This window comes from Notolabrus celidotus, chromosome 14 (genome assembly GCF_009762535.1).
Source record: "Notolabrus celidotus isolate fNotCel1 chromosome 14, fNotCel1.pri, whole genome shotgun sequence".
Taxonomy (NCBI): domain Eukaryota; kingdom Metazoa; phylum Chordata; class Actinopteri; order Labriformes; family Labridae; genus Notolabrus; species Notolabrus celidotus.
The window spans coordinates 13049464-13073983 of record NC_048285.1 but is presented as its reverse complement, the minus strand read 5'-3'; the positions used below and the strand labels follow the sequence as shown (position 1 = coordinate 13073983).

At 39.5% G+C, this 24520-nt stretch overlaps 1 protein-coding gene and 1 non-coding gene across 2 annotated transcripts; both read left to right on the top strand.

Moving 5' to 3' along the window:
* Positions 1–24462, top strand: LOC117825762 (NADPH oxidase 4). The gene is made up of 18 exons (XM_034701689.1): positions 1–497; positions 1155–1250; positions 5731–5841; positions 6233–6317; positions 9037–9134; positions 10564–10591; positions 10962–11034; positions 13385–13465; positions 13609–13762; positions 14771–14935; positions 15145–15207; positions 16033–16093; positions 17011–17092; positions 19517–19636; positions 19746–19854; positions 20525–20593; positions 22316–22416; positions 22501–24462. Exons 1-18 carry the CDS (start codon positions 441–443, stop codon positions 22619–22621), a joined length of 1674 nt encoding a protein of 557 aa, XP_034557580.1. The 5' UTR covers positions 1–440; the 3' UTR covers positions 22622–24462.
* On the top strand, positions 21179–21250 carry trnad-guc. Its single transcript has one exon. It is a non-coding gene; the product is annotated as a tRNA-Asp (tRNA).
* Positions 24463–24520: the final 58 nt, after the last annotated feature.

The following is a 24520-nucleotide window of genomic DNA, read 5'->3' as shown; positions in this document are numbered from 1 at the left end:
TTTTATGTGGGCACAGTTTAGTGGGAAAAGTTAGACTATGGCACCCTCTAGTGTCAAACTACCGCAATCGAAACCGGTGGAGCCGTGTTTATTGTTCTCCTTTCTTTCTTGTGGGTTAACTTTACTCGACCCAGTGTGATTTAAAGAACATTTATTTTATACCAACCTACTGCTAAGCCTGCTGTAAAGCCATTAGGTTAGAGGGAGGATGCGGTAAGTGTTTCAGACAGGGCTCCTCCTGCAAAGTCGCTCAGAGCAGACAGGAGCGGCGTAACGGGGGAGTGCAGGAAGGACGGAGCAGACACCGGCCGGTCTGCGGACGCTGCACACACACAGACGGTCTGAGAAAGGGGCTTTTGGGAGGACGAGTCTTCACCTCTCAGCCACACGCCGAAACTTGGCTGCAAAGTTCGGACAGCTGCTGAGCCAGTGAAGGCATCATGATTGTGTCGGTCCGGAGCTGGGTCGCCAACGAGGGAGGAAAGCACTTGGTCCTGGTGTGTGAAACTTTTGTCAGCTGTGTCAAATCTCGTCGACTTCACTTTTAACGTAGTCTGTTAAATCCATTTACTCGTTTTAAGGGTTAAAATGCTTGTCCTGAACACTTTGACTTTAAGTTCATGAAGATATATGGCACCTTCCATCCATCCTGACTGTCAGTTGGACAGAACTAATTGTGTTTTTGTTGTGTCTTCTGCTGCTCCATAAAGTCGAGTGTAACTAATATTCCCATGGAGCCTTATTCTAAGGTCAAATAAAGCTCATGAGTGGTATAAAGAAAAAGTACAGGATTAATTTGGGGGACAGAAAATAGCACTACTACAGAAAGAACATCCATTTTGGATGATGTTTATTTTATTTTAAATTATTTTATTTTACTTGTGTTCACAAGGCTCTAGCTTTAACTCTATTGTTTTTGTTGTCGTTTTTTATTTATTTTATCGAACATTTGTAAATAATACAGTGACAAACACTACAGGCATGTGATCAAACATATCGAAATACCCTAATCAATTTTAACTCTATTGTTCATCATTTGTGTGGGTGTGTGCCTGTGTTTGCGTATGTGTGTGTGTGCATGTGTTTGTGTTTGTGCTTGTGTGTGTGTGTGTGTGTGTGTGTGTGTGTGTGTGTGTGTGTGTGTGTGTGTACAGATGCTGTGGTTGGGAGCAAACACCTGGCTTTTCCTGAAAACCTTCCTGCTGTACTCCACTGGAAAGCAGTACCACTACCTCTACAAGATGCTGGGGGTAAGACTGACACAGTAGTATAGCCGACTGCATTGAACATTATGTATCAATCTGGCATCAGTATGAAGTTCAGTCAATTCCGAAATGTATATTTGAATATGCTCAAGTAACCAAATGATATCCTCAGCACAAATGTTGAAATATCAACATTCGTGCTGAAATTTCCCTGTAAAAGAAAAAAGGTTTCCGATATAAAGTTCATTCTTAATAATGTTTAAAAAGGCTTTTCACCTGACTCCTGACTAAATATTTCATGGCAGACATCCTGACATGTCACCACAACTTTTTGCTAACAATCCCACAATGCAATCTGCCACATTTTATGAATAAACAATAACAGTAGTTTGAAACTGAAATGTTTAGTTCTTACACAACTTGCTTATTATTCATACAATCAACGACATGGCCTCTCTTTGTTACTCACTATTATTAAACTACTATCTCTTATTATCACTGACTTACTTCTAGGTGGTGAGCAGGGATGTACTTCTAGAACACAGTCCTTTGTTGGTTGGCATTGCAATTCTCCTGTTTTGTAAAAACTAACATTGACCTTTGTCACTGGACCACAGATGTGCAGACTGCTTTTGTACAAGATCTCAGTTTTTGAGATCTGCGCTGAGTCATCAGCATAACCAATAGGAAATAGATTTAGGTACAATTTATGCTGACAAAAACTATAATGACATAGCAGTTTGGCTGGAGGGAAAACAAATCAGATTATGATTATTATGAGCATTATTAATTGTGCTGACACACACAAAGTGTTCTATTTTTGATGATTGCATTCTGGCAATTAAAACGAATATGAGCCACTCTGGTGTCTACATCTCTTTTGTGACTTAATCTCCGTTTATGTAGAGACCTGCAGCGTCAGGCCTCACAGACTTCTATTTATATCACAGGAGCAGGCTTTGTGATGGATGGCCGACTGTCACATGCAGGTTTAATGAGTCTGAGTTGTGACTTTAAACTCTGTGATGGCAATTATCTATATGTGTGTTGTGTTCACAGATTGCTTAGTCTGTGCTGGCTACTATTGACATGAGTGGTGGCAGACGGACAGAATCAGGAATTTCTTTTTGCTTGTTGACTCACGTCAGGGTTGGTATAATGGTTGTCACAAGTTTTGGATGGTTTGCACGTGTTTTTTAGTGTTTGTGCCACTGAAACGGTTCATTCTATTTTGAAAATATATACAAATGCCACATAACATGCAGCACGAGCTCATGAATTGACTTCGATCATGTATTTGCTACTGGATGTTTCAGAGCAAGCCAAACAATGCTCAAACAAAGATTACATTTAATTTATGTTGATGATAACAGAAGCAAGCATGTAATATGCATCATTCTTAAGTGTATCTCTTTTTTATTCTTTATATGTCACAGAAAAATAGTTGAATCAGCATGTTTATAAATACAGTAATAACAATGGCACACATGTGTTTCATTAGGGTACTAGAAAACACACACTTTATAAAGCGACTTGAAGAGATGCAAGCAGTATGAAAGACGATAGAAAATAGGATGTGGCAGCGAGCAGCATGTGTGAGCTATTCATGCATTGCCCGTACAGTGGGAGGTGCAGGGAGAGAGAGGGGCAAGTGTGGGCACGCCGCTGGCTTTGACTGAATGCCTTGCCAGAGGGCTTAAGTTTATGTGTGTGTGTATCTACAAGTGTGTGTGTGTATGCACGTGCAAGATGGAGATGTATTTCAAAAGCTTTAATGCTGTTCCAGGGAATTTAGATTCAACTTCAGAAAGTGTCTTATCTCGTTTTACCTGCATGGTTCAGTGCATGCGTGTGTGTGTATGTGTGTGTGTGTGTGTTTTGGTTGTTCAGTGTGTTCAAGATCTACAGAAGGCAGGATATCAGATCTCCTGCTTGTGGTTTTGCCATCAGCTGCTCTTCTGTGGAAGCAGTGTGAGAGTATATGTATGGAAAGTTTTTAAAGGGTGAAGCTGTGAGACTTTTAATAGTTGTTCATCTCTTAAACTTAACTTCTTTGCACTTTGTCTATCTAAGTTAGTTACAGCAAATAGTTACAATACAGCTTAATACATGCATGTACTATAGATGTATTGACATCTCCGTTTAAGTAAGCCTTTGGACATGTGTGTTTTTCTAGCTAAACCATTGTAAATGTTCTTATAGTCGATTACTTTCTCATGACACTGTAGGCAGTTAATGCTTATTTGAAGGGGATAGCTTGGAGAGAGAATTGCCACCCAAATCTTCAACTTCCCTCAGCTTTACAGAGAGAACAATAAGGGATAATGCAGAGCGAGAATGTGATTATATGAATTAGAATCCCAGGGTGAGGCAGAGAGGTCCTGCTCACACTGTCAGGATTGCATTACCACCTGCTGACTTTACATTGTCATGTTTACTGCAAGGCTACCAACTAAAGCTATAAATACATTGAAATAAAACATTGATTTAAAGATGTTGTCAGTCATTTAAATTCCCAGTTCCTCTGATTCCATGTTCTAGTTTAGAATAATGATTCAGCAGGCTAACAGAATGCTTTTGCCACAATGTTTGCTAATTTGAGGTTTTCAGAAAATACCAAATGCCCAATCGTTTTTGCCTCAGAGTCAACAAGCAGAAGTGAAATCCAAACCCCTTTCCATGGATTGATTTGGTGTGACTTGTGTGATCTGGTTGTCTCTGGCATTGCTCTTTGCTATTCAGAATTATTAATCTCTCCCAGCACACAGAGTGTCAGTTTTGGCTGCTTTAGGCAGCCAAGAAAAAAATACCCTCAACAGTACTTGAGCATCCCAAACAGACAGATAGAGACTAGCCTGTGGACATAAGGGAGCACTGTGTAACAGACAGATACTGTTCTCAGGAGTTGGTAGAGACCCAAAATGAAGATTCATAAAGTTGGCACATAAATGGTTCTAAATTAATTATATTACTGCTGATTTTGCTTACCATTGACATAAAATTGACATGGAAGGTTTCCACTGACACCAATTTCACAGAAAAAATATGTTTTTATACAAAGTACTTGTAGTCTAGTGGAGGATATCTGATCTGGTAATTAGTATTAAACACACCAAATTATATATCAATGCTGCACTGAAAAATAATAGTTTTAAAGGAGCCGTCTTTGACAGCCCCATTTCCAGTCTACAAAGGCAGAGAGTTTAATCTTAAACAGACTTGAGGTTGGATTATTTTTTTAAATATGGGATTACAGTTCACACATGACCTCTCCTGCTCTCTCTTTGAACTATACACTCACACACCTCCATCTCTTACACTGGTTGTTTCAGTGTCCGAGGGATTATCAAGACAGACGGCACCTGCAGTGCTCACGGAGGTTTGCCAAGAAAGAGTTTAGATGTGCTGAGTTTAGTAGACCCCGAAGAACTTATCTTGTTTCTGCATGAAGAGTTGAAGCCCAAGATTTCTATGGCTACATTAAGAAACAGGTGCCCCTTCCACTTCAGGTTAATTGTTCCTTTTCTTTCCAATGTCTGCAGATATATCAGCCTGACAGTGTTTTTGGAGAAGTGCATCATTTATATTTATTACATTTATTCCTTTTTCTTGTTGAAAAATGTGCGACAATTGTAGCCACTGTAGATGAAGTGGATGCCATCAGAGTTACATTGAAGTACATTACAAATGGTTATTTATTTAGAATTACCTTTAGGCATTTATACCTGGAGAATTATCGGACCAAAGCGAGACAGAACATGCTGGGGGGAAAAGTACTTTTGTAGATGTCAGTCTTCAAGGAATGTTTGATGTCTGAATGAAAGTAGTCATTTATCCATTTGCAGAACTCAGTCAGCAGGTTATTAAACCTGAATGAGGATACTCAGGGAAGCACCACTGAACTCGAGGCCTCTTTGGAGAGGAATACATCAACTGAATGCATGCAGCTAGCAACAGGGAGTGACAGAGGAGAAATGACAAGGAGATTAAATTAGTTTTTCTTGGCTGATTGAAGACAAAACTGGAGTATTTGTGCAGACTCTGTGCATGCTGGTGGTTCTATCAAGAATAATATTACTCTTTGTAATCGAAATGAGAAATGGACAGTGATAATATCTGGCTAGATGACAGCAGTTGCAATTACTTACCCTAGAAAAGTCCATGTAAAAGAAAAGCCTCAGCAGGTAAACACTTAAAGTAGTACACATCTTAGCTTCACATACTGAAAAGGACAAAGATGGCTTTAAGTAACTCTATGTCGTGGGGAAGTCATGCCTTAAGCCTTCATTGCTCTCTTTGAATAGTTTGAATCTGAGTCGGAACAGCTCAAAAGATTTTATCGTACTCCACAGGAGCTTTATCACTTGACATCCACTTAATCAGGCTAGATCTCGGTAACCTGCCTAACAGTGTGTGTGTGTGTGTGTGTGTGTGTGTGTGTGTGTGTGTGTGTGTGTGTGTGTGTGTGTGTGTGTGTGTGTGTGTGTGTGTGTGTGTGTGTGTGTGTGTATTTTTCTCTCCCCAGCTAGGGCTGTGCATCAGCAGGGCGTCTGCATCTGTGCTGAACCTGAACTGCAGCTTAGTGCTTTTGCCCATGTGTCGCTCCCTGCTTACCTTTGTACGAGGAACACACACGGTAAGAAAGACCAGGGCACATGGAGGGGGGAAAGAGGGAGGGAGGAAAGAGAGGAGGAAGTGGAGGAAGAAAAGAGTTAGTCAATTACTTGGACTACATCCCTGGGAACATGGACACATCCATCCATCTATGTATCCATCCATTTGCTGTACCGCTCATCCCGTTTGGGGTCGTGGGAACAGAAGCATAAGGGGTTAAATTATTGTCATACTCAGATACAATAGGATGACAAAGTTAGAAATCTAAGCAACCTTTACATATGTTGTACATTCAAAATAAAGCCACTCTATTAACTTCAAATTTTATGAACAGAAGGAATGTTGCAATATGGAAAGTTTTTGCTTGTAACAATAATATTGTTGTCTTTGTTTCAACATGCACGCCCTTGCAGGTATCGAGCAGAAAGACTCGTAGACTTCTGGACAAGAGCAAGACTTTTCATGTGGCATGTGGAGTCGCCATCTGCATCTTCTCTGGTAAAAACTGTCACTTATCACCACAGCTCATAGGTGCTCATGTTTCAGCCTATGTGTGTGTGTCAGTGCGTGTGTGAAGTGTGGATAAATGGACCCAGGCTGGCTCAGCATTCCTGGAGTACCAGCTGTGATGTCTGTCCAGCTGGTCATGTGTGTTTTGTAGTGTAGTTGTGTGTGTGCGTGCATCTGTGTTGTTGCTCTTGTGTGTCCTTTCTCATGACATCATGGGATCCTCGAACAGTTGTGTGTCTGCCGGGTCCTTGGTTTACTGGCTTCCTCTTCTTCCAAATTCAGGTCAGGATTTTTTCTGAGAAGCCTGGCTCGGATCTCTAGAGGGAAAAGTAATTTTAATTTACTCTCAAAAAAAGACATCCTAAGTCAAATATAGCTGCTTAAATACATCTACATTCAGTGTGCTTTTCCTTGCATCAATCCTAATTTCAAAGATCTGTTTCAAAGATCTGTTGAGAAGTGACATTATAGCAGTGGTTGATAAGTGTCGGATAAAAAACCCAGACTATTCCACAGAAGGAAAAAAAGATTGTTCTCCACTCGTACCAAGCGGATTTTTGCAGTTTGTCAGAGCTTTCAGTTCTTCCTACAACTTTTCAAAAATAACTTTATCAATGTAAAGCATTTTTTAACAACTAGACTGCATGTGGGAGAGTTTGAGTTGATTGTTTTTAAATGTGTTTTAGTGCTATGGAACTCATGTAAAGTTAGGCAGATCAAAAGGAACAGACTAAAAAGAGACAGATGCAAAAGAGATGTCAAAATAGCAGCCAAGAGGGCAAGATATCCACATTTCCCATAATGCAACTGGATAATGCCTTTGATTATTATTATCATGACATATGAGAGCTCCTGCAGTGTTCTGTACTTAATCAGCAGAGTATAAGAGGAATAGAGAGAGAAAATTTAGCAAACACTATCACAACAGTGATTGAACTTTGTATAGACAAGCGTGAGTCTGTGAGTTAAATGTGTGTCTTGGTTAGTAGAAGGGTGTGACGTCAGTCCTATAGCTTCAACAGACAGGTCGCGCACGCCTTGACTCAACTAATACAATATGTCAGAGCTTATCGAAGGGGTCTTTTGGATTCACATCTCACAAAGTCCATTATATACTGTCAGTGTTCATTATATGCTGCATTCATGGCTGATTCCCATTTCTTTTGAGCTCCATGTGCCCAGCTTGAAATGCAGACTTTATGTTGTATAATTTGAGCTGACAAAAAAGATTTTGTACAATGGTTTGCATTGGTTGACAACAAAACAAGAATGACAAGATGGGTTGTATTTGCAAAGTAAAACAAGAATAAGCCTATGCTGGCTGCTCTCGATTTTAACCACATGCCTTCATTAGCTTTCAAACATGCTGACAAAGTAATGTTAACATGCAAGTGTTTTTCGGTTATCAAGTTTATCATGTTCAGGGATGCTGGTTCAGCTCAGTGGTTGAATCCTGCGCCACACGCACAGAGGCTGTAGTACGTAAAGTGGGCAGTCCTTTGCCACATCTAGCTCCCCACTCTTATTTACAGTTTCCTACTCTATCCACTATTCTGTCCTCTAAATTTTGGTGTGAAAAAGCCCAAAATATAATCTAAAATAATGCCGACCGTGTTCACTTTGTTTTCTGATCAGTGAAAAACCCAAATAGCCCTACATCAGAGGGTTTGAGTATTCTCTGTCCTGATGACAGTGCTCAGGATAGTGATGATAGTCGATTACATTTTGGACCAATCCATCCAATGTAATTATGACTGACTTCCAGGATATCAGGGACATCTGTGCCAAATACAAAGGAAGCCTGTCAAAGAACTGCAGACTGCGAAAATCCTTGAAATCTTTCAAATATTTCACAAGACTGAGTGTAAGCCAAAATTGTCAAAGCGTTGGATCAGCAGATGTCATCCTCACACAAGGAGTCAATAACACTGCCACCTAAACAACAACAACAACAACAACGATGACAACAATTACATCAACAACAAAATGTTTAAAGTATCTTGTGATCTTTCATCAGAAGTGTTACCTCTCCAACCCATCAACGCCACACACACACACACACACACACACACACACACACACACACACACACACACACACACACACACACAAATTCCTTCACTTAGGCGAAGCTCTCATGAAACAAAGTTCCAAAGTTCTGACACAACAAACGCCGATCAAGACAGAGAGACAGCAGGGATGTATGAGAGATAAGAAAAAGAGAGCAAGGGGAGGAGGGGTGGGAAGCTGTGGGAGTGAGAAAGGATGTGAGTGAGAAAAGAGGACCCTTGTGTCTCATGATTACGCCCTCTAATTCCATCAGCTGTCCAAAGGCTGCATGGTTAGTCTATGATGTCAGGAGGGACTTGAGTGTGTGTGTGTTTGCGTGTGTGAATGTGTGTGTGTGTGTGTGTGTGTGCACCCCCATGAGTCAGGAGGATGTTTTGCTGACTTTCTGCTGAATGGACAAAGAAATGTTTGTAAGAGTGTCTGCCAGCAGTTCATTTTGACCTTTATAATTAACTCAGTGTGTGTGTGTGTGTGTGTGTGTGTGTGTGTGTGTGTGTGTGTGTGTGTGTGTGTGTGTGTGTGTGTGTGTGTGTGTGTGTGTGTGTGTGTGTTTGTTTGTCAGAGTCAGACAGAGGAGATGTTCTCTATGTCTGCTAGTGTGTGTGCCTAAAGATGTGTGTTTTGTGTACTTATGCAGTTGTGCACGTGTCTGCCCACCTGGTGAACGTTGTCAACTTCAGTGCAAGCTACTCAGACGACTTTCCTGCTCTGAATTTAGCTCGCTACAGAGGAGAGGTGAGGCATCTTTTGTGAAAATCTTGACGCTGTAACACAGTTCACAGTAGCTAATGTACGCTTAACCTATACCACATTAGTGTCAGCATCGATGAAATTTGACCATGAAGTGCCATGATTACCCATTAAGTACCAAAAACAATCACAATGTGCTGATGCACAGTACAGTACAACAGAACAATGTGTTGTGTGATATTGCTTTTATACAGCAGTTATATACCAACAACAGATCATAGTTTCATACTTTTTATCATACATATTTGTATGCATGTTCTATATCAGGGGTTCCCAAACTTTTCAGCCTGTGACCCCGAAAATATAGGTGCCAAAAACTCACGACCCCCACTGTCCCTCAAAGTGGTTTCATGTGGCTTCATTTAGCTGGTCTTCAGAAAATTAGCCTACCTATATGAGCATGTGGCTGTGTTTCCTGTGCTGTTATGAATTAATCTACAGCTATTGATGCTTTGATAATTAACTTTTCACTAACTCTAAACTTAGGAGTCATCTGGCAAAAAGAAAGGCAGAATACTCATTACATTTTCTATTTTCAAGGTTTTACTTTAAATGTAGCTAATATTGTTGTTGATATTTTTTACTATAATGGGTAATATTTACTATTTTAAGATCATTTCTGACATTAAATTATTTTTTATTGCATTTTTTAGTATTTCTTTTTTCACCGCAAATTAACAAATTATATATATAAGTAATTCAAAACCAACAAAGAGAAGAAAAATAATAAATAGTTACAAAAAAATAAAATAATAATAATAACAATAAATAAATAAAAAAATTAAGATAATTAACAGGTCAAACAAAAGTAAACATAAAAAAACAAGGTAAATACACAAAAATAAATAATAATAATAAATATTTTAAGATAAATAAAAAAAAAAAAACATTCTGGAAGACAACTCGCAACCCCCCATTTGTGTCTCGCAACCCCCCAGGGGGTCCCGACCCACACTTTGGGAACCCCTGTTCTATATCATTCAGACAGTAAAATATGAGCCTGTTGGTAGTTGCTATGTTGGGAGGTACGGTTGATTAATAAAGACTGTTTGCTGTAGTATTAACTAATACAATTCAGAGCAGAACATTAGTGTAAAGCTCCAGTGCTGTTGTACTCTGTATCAGCACTTATGGACTGCCTCTTTCCAAATCAAATTACTTCTTAGTAACAAACTGTTTAATTATAGAAACATATCATCTGAACTCATCTGACAGCCATGGTGTTCATCTCTTTGCATGCCAGGCCAATGGCTACAATAAGTGGCCATGCTCTCAGAATATCAATTTGCATAGTGCTGATCATCTGTGTGCATGTTCTGGATTTAAATTCTACAACTTTAATAAGTCCTAAAGAAGCACAAAGAGATGATGATACACTGAAATAACAAACTATTTTTTTGTGTTTTCCTCATAGGACCCGAAGTTGATCATTTTGACCACAAGTAAGAAATGCTACCCTTTCCTATTCAGTGTTTGTGTGCATGTATGTGCTGGTACGTTTTTCCTGCAGAAATAATGACGGCAGTAAATGTGTTGCAGATTAGAGTGGCTTTATGCCAAGAAGACAGAAAGGAGTCATGCTGTGTTTAGTCCTTTCTGTCTCCAATGTACTTACAGTTTTTTTTCTTTTTGTGGAAAGTCTTAAGTTTTCATTGAAAAAAAAGAACACAGGATGGCTAATTGTTTAACAGTTTTAAGTTTTGCTGTTTAAATGTTTGGGTGCTCAAGAGCGCAGACTGTTAAAGGTAAGTAAATGTACGTCTGTGTTTTGGGATCTAAACTTGTCTCTTCTCTCTGGCTGATTTCCTGTAGTCCCAGGAGTCACTGGTGTCCTGCTAGTTCTCATCCTCTTTCTGATGTTCACATCCTCCTCTTACTGTGTGCGGTAGGTCAAACTAAATCACCATACACTTTCATAATCATCCTTTTTTCCATTTTCTTCTGTTGTGATGTGGATGAGGGGTGGACACATATTAGCAAAGGTTGCATTTGGCAGTATTTAACACACAGAAAGGCATTTCTAAAGTGTTTTAAGCATAGATCAACTTTTGCCTGTTTGCTCTTTCTTGTCATGCATGCTCTGCATTGTCTTCCCTTTTAGCCGCACCCAGCTTGTGTGAGAGATGTAAAATAGAAACCATGTGGAGACATGCTAACAGAGGTCACTTGCAAAGAAAATCCCCACTAAGTGTTCTACTCATAGCTCTGTCATTAAGCAGGTCATGGTGGGTCACCCTCTCTGCATGTCTTCATGTGTGTTACCTCCTGCAGGTGTGTAAGACACGAGGTGTGTGTGCATGTGCTTTCTTTGCTTACTAAGGTAATTGAAGAAAGAATGAGAGGCTTTTCAGACCCTTGAGGCTTCATATGGGTTGGGTAAGTGGCTGGAGAGGTGGGATGAAGCCTGGTGCACACCAGAGGAGTACACAGGAGTCAAAGATCCAGTGGTGGTACTGCACAGGAATGTGCGCATTTAGTCGACTACACGATTAAATGTAGTCACCTTCACTAGTTGACACTAGGATTACTAGTGTGTCAAAGAAGTCATTGATATTTTATCAATGAATGCATGAAATGCTGAAAGTTGTTGTGTCTGGGTTGACGCGCAGCCAGCTATAGCTCCAGTTGATGACGGTTGCTACACAGTTGTTAACAAGCATAGATGACAGATGCCATCTCATATCATGATGCAGTTTGGCATATTGGTATAGAAAATATAATTTTAGTGGAGATAAAGTGTCTTGATTAACTCCACCGGAAGGATGTGTGACCAGTATCCCCAGACTCTGTAACCCCTTGTTCAGCCATATTAAATTAATTGTGCTCAATTGTAACATTTTTTCTTTCTTTTTTCTTTCCTTTAGACTAGTGGGTTAGTCAGAAAATCAGATTTCCATTTGAACAACTGGCAAAGTAGTCACTTTGAAACAGCCCAAGTAACACATAGTCAAGCTTGCAAGGCTATCAATGCAGTCTGATTTGGCAATGATGAATACTAATGAAAACCAGTAAGATGAATTACCGAATTTACCCATGACGTACACCCACTCAAAATCTGCCTTCAGGAACTCTCTCATGGACACTCTTAAACACAACTGCACCTGCTTTTAATCCTGGACTCCTGCTGTCGCTGTTCGTTATTTGCTCTGTTCTGTCCTGTCATTTTTAACTTGTCTTTTAAGTTTTTACCGATTGTGTTTGTTTTTATCATTACTGTTATCCCTGACCCTTTACCCCTCAATACGCCGTTGCATTTTCCAGGTCGTCACTGGAAATAAGAATTTGTTCTTAATGACTTACCTGGTTAAATAAAGGTTAAATACAAAAAAAAAATTAAAACATTGAGTCAAATTGTTCTGAATAGCTACCACTGTTAGTTCTGTCTTCACTAAACACTGGAAACTACGATGGCATAGTACAAAACAAACACTAATGTGGTTCTATTTTTAACATATTTTATTTAGAAAGTGGAGTTAAGTGACAGTTATTCATTCAGTGTTATTTCATTAGCTTAAAAAAAGTTAACTCTTAACCATATGAGGAAGAACATACCAAGCTGTGTTTTGCTGTTTTCATCTAGTCTTACTCAAGTTGAAAATATGTAAGGGAACAAAAGATTGTTGGAGAACGTTCCTGTAAAGAGGAGCACTTTACGATTTTTTGTACGATTTTGTTGGTGATTTAATATCATTTAAGTCAACGGTTTGATTGTTGTGACACTGGCATATGAAATAGTGTATGTCTGAAACGAGATGCCAGTAAATATAAGGCCAGACACTGGGTTATCAGGCACTGACCTACTAACAGGGGTGAACTTATACAGTTTATAGTGACGCTGTACAGAAACAGGCTGTACTCAAAGGAAACCAACATGAAAGAAGTTGCAGCCAAAGAGGATGAATAAAGGGCCTGATGACGCTCACTGTTTGCAGTTTTTATTGGGGGCGGTCGTCCTGCTTAAAGACCCCTTTCATATTGACCTCTGATGTCCTGCTTACTCAGACTCTGAGGCAGGAGTCTGTGCGTCTGCTTCTGGACAAACTCTGACCCCGCTTTCTTCTTTTGTTGACCTAGCTCTTCTGTTTCTCACTCTCGTTTCCTTATATCATGTTACAAATTATTACTTCACATTCATGTCTTTCTCGTTCATTGTGTCTGTTTTAAAACATCTTTGGTCTGATTTAGAGATAAAAGTCTCCTGATGAATAATCATACATGTTGTAATTTTTTTACAGGGTGTCCAACTATGAGATCTTTTGGTACACACACAACCTCTTCATTGTTTTCTACATCATCCTTATGGTGCACATGGTCGGGTAAGTGTCAAGTCGCTGATGGTGTGGTACATATCTTTTATAACAGTAGATGTTTCTGCTGTCTGACTAGATTGTATTTTTGATGTCTTTTTCAGTATCTTAATCTCATCCTTGATTACCTTGATCCTTATCTTTCTTGCTAGAGGAGCTCTGAAGTACCAAACAAACCTAGAGACCCACACTCCTGGCTGCCTGCAAGCCAATCAGAGCAGCACAGAGCAGCAGGGCGAGGAGCAGAGTGAGGATGAAGAGAGAAGATGCAGAGACGAGGCTCACTTCCAGCCACACAGCCCCCAGGTCTGTCTGTGTGGATGTGTGGGCAGTGTGTGCCTACAAGTCGTATCTTGGCCTTTGAACACATTTGCGCGCCTCTTTGGGATGAGAGACGTGCTTGTGCCTGAAAGTGTGTGTCAGATGTTGTGGGTGTGGAAATGTTGTACCTGTGTTTAAGCATTGGGGAGGTGATGGAGGGAGTTGGTCCCATTTATTAGAGGTGTTGGGCTGTAAGGGAGGGGCAGGCATCCTCTTTCTACTTCAAGGCCCATGTTTGTATGTGCTTCTTCCTGCATGTGTGATTATGTGTTTGCACATGGTCGTTAAGCAACAAGCTGGGTCCATAAAATCCCCCTTAAAGCTGATGGGGCTGTGCAGGCTTTATGGAAGCTGGTAGCAATTAGTCAGCTACAGGTTACTGCCAGAATAAGAAAAAGGGATCACCACACATGGCGAGGGAAAAGTACAGAGACAAACCCAAGACTTAAGAATACTCAAAAAGTATGACAGAGGATGATACATAGCCCCTTTGTGCTTTTTTAATAGCTTGTTTGAGGTCTAATGCTCAGTGCATTTCACATCACATCAGCTATCATGACAACAATCCTAGTCAGCAAACAAGTTTACATTTTTTTGTTTGTCTTTTATTTTGTATTTATTTGTTTTTTTTTATAGAATGTATATACAAAACCTTCTTCTGTGGATGACACCTTTTGGTACATCCAAATTTTAATCAAATTTTACACCTTCACTGTAGATTTTTTTTTCCTTAAAGGGAAACTACGTGTGGGAAAGACTTGTGCTCATTTTAGCGGGTGAAATTGTCACTCTCTCCAACTTTGTGCTCTTAAAAGAAATTACTGAACTCTCTTACCATGACTACAAACATGACATCAAGTTTGTCCTTTTAAACTGTTGTCTCTCTCTTTTTTGTAATTAACTTCTTACATGATTCAATTGAAAGTCTCAGAGTCATTACACTTTTTTAAAATTTGATTTAATGCGATGTTTCGTCTCTGTACGTCCTTGCAGACTTGGCTCTGGGTGACCGGTCCTCTCTGTCTATACTGTGCCGAGCGTCTCTATCGCTACATTAGAAGCAGCGACCCTGTAACTATAGTGACTGTCATCAGGCACCCCTGCGATGTCTTTGAGTTGCGCATGCTGAAGGATAACTTTAAAGCTCGTCCAGGACAGGTGAGAAGAAATCATCTGCAAATGTTTACATCACAGCTTTTGTATTCAATAATTCTCAAGTTGTTTAGTTACATGTTTGCTGATTTTAATGTTTCTATAGTTTGATTATTACATTTTGAAGGTTCACTGTCTCTCTGATTTGACCCCCACACTGACCTCCTCTCTAATCATCTCTCTTTCTCTCCATCTTTGTGTGCCCCTCTACTCAGTATATTGTTCTTAACTGTCCAGGTGTCTCTTCATTTGAGAACCATCCCTTCACGCTCACAACGGTAAAACTTTATGCATCACATTCCTCACTTATGACACAATGCAAACACACACACCTCAACAAGTACATATACACGTACATACACGTTTTTATGTATATGTAGACACACATGTTTTTACAGTTTCCTAAACTTTCAATCCCCCTGGCTAAGAACATGCAGTTCTTTGTCTTTTAAAACATCCCGCCCCCTCTGTTGCTGGAAAGCTCTTGACTGACAGCTTCGGCGCAGAGTCAAATCCTTTTTCCGTGTGTAGGTTATTATTAATGTGTTGAGATTTAGTCCTAGTTTTATGAGACTACAGATGTGTGAAGATATAGAAAAAACATTATGCCTCGACAGCAAACAGGGATGGACTCATTCATACACACACCCACTCTGACGCAGACACACACATTGCAGTATGTGCATGCCTTTGCCTGGTGTGTTATGGAGCTTTGAGGAGGACGGCAGAGAATCACACTGACAGAGAGCAGACAGACCCCTGAGGCTAGTAACGCTGTCTGCCAACAGGAAGGCTGTGTGTGTGTGTGTGTGTGTGTGTGTGTGTGTGTGTGTGTGTGTGTGTGTGTGTGTGTGTGTGTGTGTGTGTGTGTGTGTGTGTGTGTGTGTGTGTGTGTGTGTGTGTGTGTGTGTGTGTGTTAGTGCGCGTGTGCGCATTGTTAAATGTAATGAAAAAAGTTGTAGCCATGTGCTGCTCTGGGTTATGTGTCTGTGTCTCTGTGTAAGATTTCCAATGATGATATTGTCTGGGTGTGTGTGTGTTTTTGTGTAGTTGTATTTTTGTATTTTGTTGTGACTCACTGTCTGCTCTCTTACTCATCCCAGTGTCCCACAGAGAACAAGGCAACTTTTGGCATCCATCTCCGGGTCGTGGGAGACTGGACTGGTGGGTACACACATGAAAACAGATACACACACACATGGTTATATTTACAATAGCTTACATTTGCAGAAACACACAGATAAAAGCAGACATGCACAGTTTCTCTGTCCTATCAGAGTTGACAGGATGGGAAGGCATTTTGTTTTGTCATCATCTTCACTCCCTCTCTTCTCTAGGGACGAGGCATTTCCGTAAAAACACATTTCATATTGCGTGTCCCTCTCTTGCTTTTTGTCATGCTTTCTTTTTTAGATGTATATTTTTGCCCTTTTAGTATTACTTTTCCTCTACCTTGAGGCAAACACTGTTTTATTGTCTGGTTGAAAAACTGTCACAGAGTCGCACATACTTTATTAACACTTACAGAGAATGCAGGATCAAAGTTAACTTGAGTGCTGAAAAACTTGTGCCAGCAAATTTCTGGGGAGTGTTTCTGACTTCTATAGCTTACAGGCACAACAGCTTTGCACTCTTATACAGTATCTGAAAAACGAAGCCAATGATGTCATTCCACAAAACCCTCTCCTTTGTTTTGCACTTTTTTAATTTGACTGCTAAAGTTGCGTTGCTTTGCAACAGTCAGGAGAGGTTCTCACATCTAGAGGAAGAGAATGTGACAATAGCAAGAACATGAACGCTCATTTCCACTCGCTACTGTACAAGTCCACACACATATGCTTTCAGAGCACAGGAAGGGAAGTGGGTTTGTTTGTGTTGGCCCCTTTAATCTGCCATGAGTGCATGCTGTAAGTTGGAAAACATTGAACTGGAACATATAGACACTTCTCAATATGGCTACATATGTAGAGAACACATGTTTGCATTAAAATCTTTTTAACACAGTTCATTGTTCGAGAGTTAGATCATCATTTAAAGTCGGACTAAATTGAAATGATTCTTCCCGTCCCTCCTTTGCTCAGAGCGGTTCACACAGCTGTTACTTCCTGATCCGAGGATAGACTTGGAGATCCTTCCCATGGTGCACCAGAGGAGATATCCCAAGTATGTTTCCGTGTGTGAGTGTGTGTGCTTGTTAGAGCGAATTGGCTGACATGATTTCTCATGAAGGCTCAGAATCACATCGGGGTCAGAAGTGTTGACCTGCTGACCTTTGACCTGGTGCTCTTCCTGCTCTCTGTTTGACAGAGAGAGATAGACACGAGATAGAGAAAGAGAGAGAGATGTGGGTTTGAAAGGAATGAAAGTTTGTGTAGTGACAATAAACCAGAGTTAAACAAACCATCAAACCCCCCCAACCCCGCTCTCTCTCTTAAAGTCTTAAAGTAATGTCCACTCATGCTCAGATTGTTAAGGTTTATCATCTGTTTCCTAGCACACTGCTGCTAGTGTAGATTTAATTATATTACATCAATAAAGTACTTCATATGTAACATGTTCTTAACAGGAAAAACAACATAAGCTCTAATAAGTACTCACCACATGAAGCATGGCACCGATTAAAAGACAGAGTAGATTTAGTACACCTGCCATTAAATGATTAAAAGACCATTGCGTGAGATATTTGGCGATCTTTGACGGAAAAAATAATAGAATATTACCAAAACATGCTTTTACAGGCTGATAAGCAGCTACACATTTGTTGGGTCATGTTACCCCAGAGTGAGACTTTTATATCTACAGATGGATTCAGTTCTCTTTCACAGAGGTCATCATGTTGTGCGGCCACATTTTTACAGTAGCCAAAACAAACCAAACAGCTCTAGAGATGCTCTTTTGTGTTTTAGTGAGTTTGGGGCCACCATTTTTTCTTCTACTTATTTGGAAGGGAAAGTGAGGACTCAGCTGGTTTGATTACAATCTGCAGCCTCAGGTTGCAACAGTTGACCTCTAACAAAACAAAAAATCTTAAAGCAATAGTTCTGTTTTTTTAGAGTGGATCACATAATATACATACCAATAAGTGTACCAAGTAGATAGCAGTCAGCACAGCTCCTGTTTGGAATTGCCAGCTGGAGTTCTAGATGCTCAGCAATGCACCACTGCAGACGAGGACTGTAGCGCCATGTACTTGTAAAGAGTCTTACATTGATGAACATTTTTAAAGATACAGCATGTGATCATGCAATTAAACTGAAATGTAGGACCCTTTACAATCACCCGGTACTTTTGGCTTGATCTGCAGTGGTACATAGATAACTTATATGTAGGAATTCCAGCTTCTCCTAACAGGAGCTGTACTAAATCTTATCTACTGTATGTAACTATTAATGATTACCCTATACAACCATTCTTTAAGAATCACAAACTATCCCTTTAACCTTCTGTTCATGTCATATTTGAAACATTTTGGGAATAAAAACATCCTAAAGGTCATTGACCTCAAATTTGTGTCTTTTCCTAATGTTCTGGTTTTATACATTTTTGTGCAATGAGGCTGTTGGTCTGATTTCACCCATGTCTATTGATCCTCCAGTGTTCAAATCAAGGAAATTGGTGGTCTTAGGGAAACTGTGAAATTGTATATGCCATGTAGTTCAAGGGGGACCTGAACACTGTCACACATAGTGAACAGATATCGTACAGAGGTCGGAGGATGCCTTGACGTTGTCATGAGATCTGCACCTCCAATGTAACAAAAAATATTGACAAATGTACTCCAGGAAGAGGAATTCCTGGCCTGAGTCACAAAGTTGAACCAAACCATACTCTAAAGGCATAGAATATGAACATTATGTAAGGGGTGAGTTTTATTCACAGGTAAACTGTCAGAAATGAAGAAACATGTCTGCAGCATTGATGCTAGTTCTTTACTAATACAGGTTCAAAATATGTTTTGCTGAGTTTAGCACAAATACTGGAAATAGGACATTGGCCATGAATAAAAATAAAAAGTGTTCCTGAGATCACAGAGCATGTTATGATGTGACAGCAATGCTGAGCCAAGCTTTACTTGGCTTTGTGGTGGGTGTGAGGGCGTGTTAGCTGTGCTTCAGTATTAACAACCATTTTCTAGGATTAACTTTTAGTTTCATACCAAGTATTGTCTGAACATATATATGCATACTTTCTTAATGTAGAGAACTGTTTAAGTTTGGCTGAGCTTGGTTACTGTGTGTGTGTTTTGTCCATGACACAAGTGTTTGAGCAGCTGTTGAGGAGATGATGGCTGTGCGTGTGTGTGTGTTTGGAGGATTGCTTGCTGCCTGTCCACACACACACACACACACACACACACACACACACACACACACACACACACACACACACACACACACACACACACACACACACACACACACACACACACACACACACACACACACACTCAAGCTGGGATTTCAAATGCAGGATGTTTATCTGCTCATGTGTGTTTGTCCCTCAGGGGAAAAGTATAAATATATGTGTGTGTATATTTGTCCACTTTCAGCTGTAATTGTTGTGCTTTTGTCCACTCTGTATGTTCAGGCTTTACGTTGACGGCCCGTTTGGCAGTCCATCAGAGGAAGTTTTTAACTACGACGTCAGCCTTTGTGTTGCTGGTGGAATAGGAGTCACGCCGTTCGCCTGTGTTCTTCATGCTCTTCTGTGAGTTGTGAGAAGAAGAAAAGAATCATATACTGACTGAGCACCCACATTTAAGAATTAATATTTGTATGTTTTTTTCTTTCCGTCTTCCTTCCTGCTGCACATTCAGTGATGGCTGGCCGGGTTTCAGGTTGCAGCGGTTGTACTTTGTGTGGGTCTGCAGGGAGCTCCAGTCCTTCTACTGGTTTGCTGAGCTGCTGTGTGCTGTGCATCATAAGGTCAGGGCTAAGTCTTGATCCTAGAGCCTTGATATTATATCAAGATCACATTTGATGATATAAATGTCATTAAAAATGTTGTCAATTATGGTACTTTGATCACCTGAATGTCAGAACAGAAGAGAATATTTAAGTAGTTTTGAATTCCCTTAAATATAATCCAGTTTCCATAGCCTATTGGGGTTGGCAACTTTGCATCCTATGCATGTGTGCTTGCTCACAGTCAGGTCAAAGACAGTTTCCTGTATTTTATGTTGAAAATTAAGGTCAAAGGTTAAAAATGTAAAGGGCTACAGATAATCAGGGAGTCATTACTCTGACACCTGAAGCTTTTGAAGTCTTAAAACAAAGTTGTGCAGGATGAAAAATTGGAAGAGCATTCATTATGTCATGGTGTCAAGCTCTCCATACCTTCAATCCAAAGCTTATTAATAAAGAATTATTCTTGTGGGCTTTTGCAAAGAATGTAATGAAGGTAAACTGAAAAGACAGACAATTGTTGGTCTCAGGTTTATTGTACCTAACGCCATCTTGTGGCTGTTGGTGCAAATACCTCTTTTTTTTTTTTTAAATGTGAAGGATACATTTATATTAAATATTACCAGACAAATCAATGCATTATACCAAAGCATAAGACATTAAAATATCTGCATCTGTGTCTTTACTTCAGCTCTGGCAGGAAAACAGACCTGACTACTTTAATCTGAAACTGTACGTCAGTCAGCCAGACAACTTGCAGGTAGGTGCAATACACACTCATAAACCAGGTCTAACATAAAGTTCATCTTTCTCTTTTTCTATGATGTTTCTTTGTCTGTTCACACATTCATTCATCCATTCTTTAAAATCCTGTTTGTCGGTCTTTGTCCACTAGAGGGCAGCAAATGACTGAGACAGAAAAAGAGGTGTAAATTCTGCTCTTGATTTAACAGTCTATGATATTCGGTGTGTACAGTATAATAAGTCAGAGTATTCTTCCTGTTTCAAATCCAAACTCTCTTCACATTTTATAGCAGAGCAAACTGCTGTTTGAGACGATTAAAAAAAATCTAATTCCTTCTTTTTATTAAACAGTAAATTAGACCTTTGTTTAATTTAGTTATTTAATAAAATGACCAAAGAGAGCTGTAAGGCAACATTTTTTGGAGTAATCGAAACAATATCAGGCAGTAGTGTGTGCATACTTTTTAACAGCTAGCTTGCGACTCCTCCTGAGTTTATAATCAAACCCTTCATTAATCCTCTAAAATGTCAGGATGAGATTAGATGTTGTTAACGAGATAACATTCCGATTTATACTGACATGTACTCCACTGGCACTATCTCCTCGTTAGTATAGTGGTGAGTATCCCCGCCTGTCACGCGGGAGACCGGGGTTCGATTCCCCGACGGGGAGTAGAAATCCTTTTCACAGCACAGGGCATGTTCACAGAGCGGAACAGGAGCTTTACAACCAGTCTGACATGACTCAGATGCATGTCAAGGCAGCACTTCTTCTGATGAACAATGCCAAAGCACTCCTAGGAGCTCTTTTATTATTTCTCTCTGTGTTTCTTATTTGCAAGGGTTCAAGCTCCTACTCTCTACAAACACTGATCATACAGGCCCTGTAGGAGGCAGGAAAGCAGCTGATTCATCTTCATGTTGCCTCGAGATTTGAAAGACAAATCCTGAGCTGTGTAAGGGTTGCACTGAGAAAATAATTCAACAAAGATTTTTAGTTAGCTGGAAAGCCATAAAAAGACAATTACTTGACCTTTGACACACTTCCATGCCCTGTGGTAATGTCTTGATAGTGAACTGACAGGCTTTTCAGTTGCTCACAACATGGCTTCAATATTTAGACTTTATTTTGTTTCTTTGAAAAACTCTTGTCCTTACTTTGGAGTAATATTATCCAAAATTGAAATCAAGAAACATATTGCACTTGATAAAGGAAATAATCAGTAGACTTTAACATGAGATCATTAAATGTTATACTTAAATGAGGTTCAGTGTGTCAGCAGCTTACTCTGCTAAATCAACCAATTCACCTCATTATTTTTTCTTTCTTCTTCCTTGTCAGTCCCTGAGTTGCTTGACCAATAACTGAAAACAGGTTTTTTTGCCCTACAGATGTCATTTAATGGCCCTTAAACCAGAGTGCACAGACTGTTAAGGTATTAGTCAGTCAGATGTGATTATTTTTATTTAATCCTTGAAGCACTCATTGCAATGTTTTCTGCAGCTGTTTACAGCAAAAAAAGAAGAAACTGTTTGCATAGCATCAATCAGCACAGACACCCAGTAAGAGAGCAGCTGGGGAACATGGAGAATTTTACTTCTCTATCAAGAGCTTACTTAAATCTGGACTTATAATGTGGCTTTGACTCTTCTGGACTGACTCATCAGACTGTTAATCTGCTAACAAGTTTGTAATATGTTTTTGAAGAGATCTCCCATGTGGTATATTTTGCTCCAGAGCATGTCCGAGGAGAAGTACCGTCCGCTTACATCAAGGCTGCTGGTTGGTCGTCCCAGATGGAAGTTACTGTTTGATGAGATTGCAAAGACCAACAGGAAGTGAGTAAAACTGGAGAGACCAGCGATAGAAGAGAAATCAGGTATTCACATGAACTCTTACCCCCCCACTCTCTTTGATTGCAGTAAACGAGTCGGGGTTTTCTGCTGTGGACCAAAAGGCATCTCCAGGACTCTCCACAGACTGTGTAACTCTGGCCAACCCTCTGGTACAACCTTTGAATTCAACAAGGAGTCCTTCAGCTGATCAAGCCTCAGAGCCTACACTGCACTTCATGGCCAACCTCAGAGAAACACACAACAACTTTGGGGATGGATAGATTTTCATGTCACAAAGTTCTTCATTTGAAGTCCATTTATTTGGACAATCTTTGTTACCTGAAATGTTGTACATGTCAGTTTGGCATGTACAAATGTATACAGGCCAATAGACCAAAATAACTTGAAGTATTTTCAGATTACTTTACTACTCTTTTATGTGCCTCCCTGCCCAGCAGGACAAGACCTCATGACTGAGTGTGAGGCTAGTTCTTCTTCAGAGAGCAGCCTTACTGCTGGCTATGAACCCAGAAGCCCCCAACTAACCTCTGAGAAAAAACACTCAGCGCTCAGATTCTCCACTTGATGCTCCAATTTTCAGTTTTTGCCTTTGGATTTCACCTTTCTCCTGTCACTGACATCACTGTGGAACAAACTGTTTTCTCCTGATCCAGCCTAATGTAAGGTAAAAAAAAGGGTTGATATAGTCATCCTGTGTCCACAAACATTACAAGATATTGATGGTACACAAGAAGGGATTTATCTCTGTGTTGCCCAGAGCTGCATCATTATGGCATCATATGCTTATTCAGTGACAGCCATATGATAGCCAGACTTGATTTAACTTTTACTTGACCCCAAGTTGGTATCAAACATGATCAATCGATCAAAACTTTTAAGTAAGAGAGTGAAATATCTGCTGAGATCAATTTGGGTTCTAGATTTTATATCCACATCCATAATGAACAGATGTTTACTAACTGGTGCCATGTTATATTGATTGTGGTGAAATGATTGATTTGTATCATTAAGGAACTACTGCTCTAATACTGCAAGTCTTAGTCAGATGCAAACACATCTCATTGAAGTTTGTTCAACTGAAATGTTCTGTATTGCATAACATCATTCATAAATAACAGGAAAGTATTGTAATGTCCAACTATTATTTGGTATTATAGTTTGTATTTCACTTTATCTCTCAAATTTGAAAGCCTCACATTTACAACATGGATTGATATCCGAGCAGTGTATTTTAGTTTTTTTTTTTTCAGACTGAAAGTAGAAACTCTCTTAGGAAAACAACAAAAAAACTTAATCTGACTGGTCAAGTAAAACAGAACATAACTATAACAAAAATAATTACTGATGCAGTGGGTCACTTCAGAGGACAAACACCTTCTGTGCCTGAGAGACTGAAATGAGTACGTGATTGGTCCGTTGGTCTGCCAATCATCGGAGTCTTAGGGAAGCTGTCAAACCAAAATGGACTCACAATAGACTCTTAATCTTTGTTGTAAATATCTGTTCCTGATCATGTATGTGTATCAAAATCTGTTTTAAACCTACACTACACCTCACAGCAATAATTGTACTTAGTTTTTTTCAATTTATTTATTTTGTTAAAAGTTATTTTATATTGTGTAAAAGAAAACCTCTGCAGGGCTTTTGCAATTCCTCCACGAAATTTCCTTTTTTTCAAATATCTTGATAAAGTGAAGGTATTGATTAAAAATAAATGAGAATACGGATGGGATTGCAACCAATCACACTTGTTTTTTTTACTTTGATTTGTTGTACTTGATGTTTTCTACTCTGCTTTTATTTCAGAAATGTACAAACTGGAAACAACAGGGTTCTGCAAAGAATCATCTTATTTGCAACTGAAACACCTGTACTCTGCAAAAATTATAATCAACCACAGTTTATTTACCGTATTGCAATTTAAATGTGTTTATAATTTGAACTGTGTGTCTATTTTGAGGATTGTCTTTTTTGAAGAACAAGACAAAGTCTGAAATAAAACAGATTTTGTAGTTATGTTATTGTGAATACTTCCAGTTAGGTCTTGAGGAATTGATGTCATTATTTCATACATAATCTATAATGG

Coding starts and splice junctions, on each gene's coding strand:
- LOC117825762 (XM_034701689.1), top strand. CDS start 441: ATGATTGTGTCGGTCCGGAGCTGGGTCGCCAACGAGGGAGGAAAGCAC. Junction 6,318..9,036: donor CGCCATCTGCATCTTCTCTG/GTAAAAACTGTC, acceptor GTACTTATGCAG/TTGTGCACGTGTCTGCCCAC. Junction 22,417..22,500: donor ATTGCAAAGACCAACAGGAA/GTGAGTAAAACT, acceptor CTTTGATTGCAG/TAAACGAGTCGGGGTTTTCT.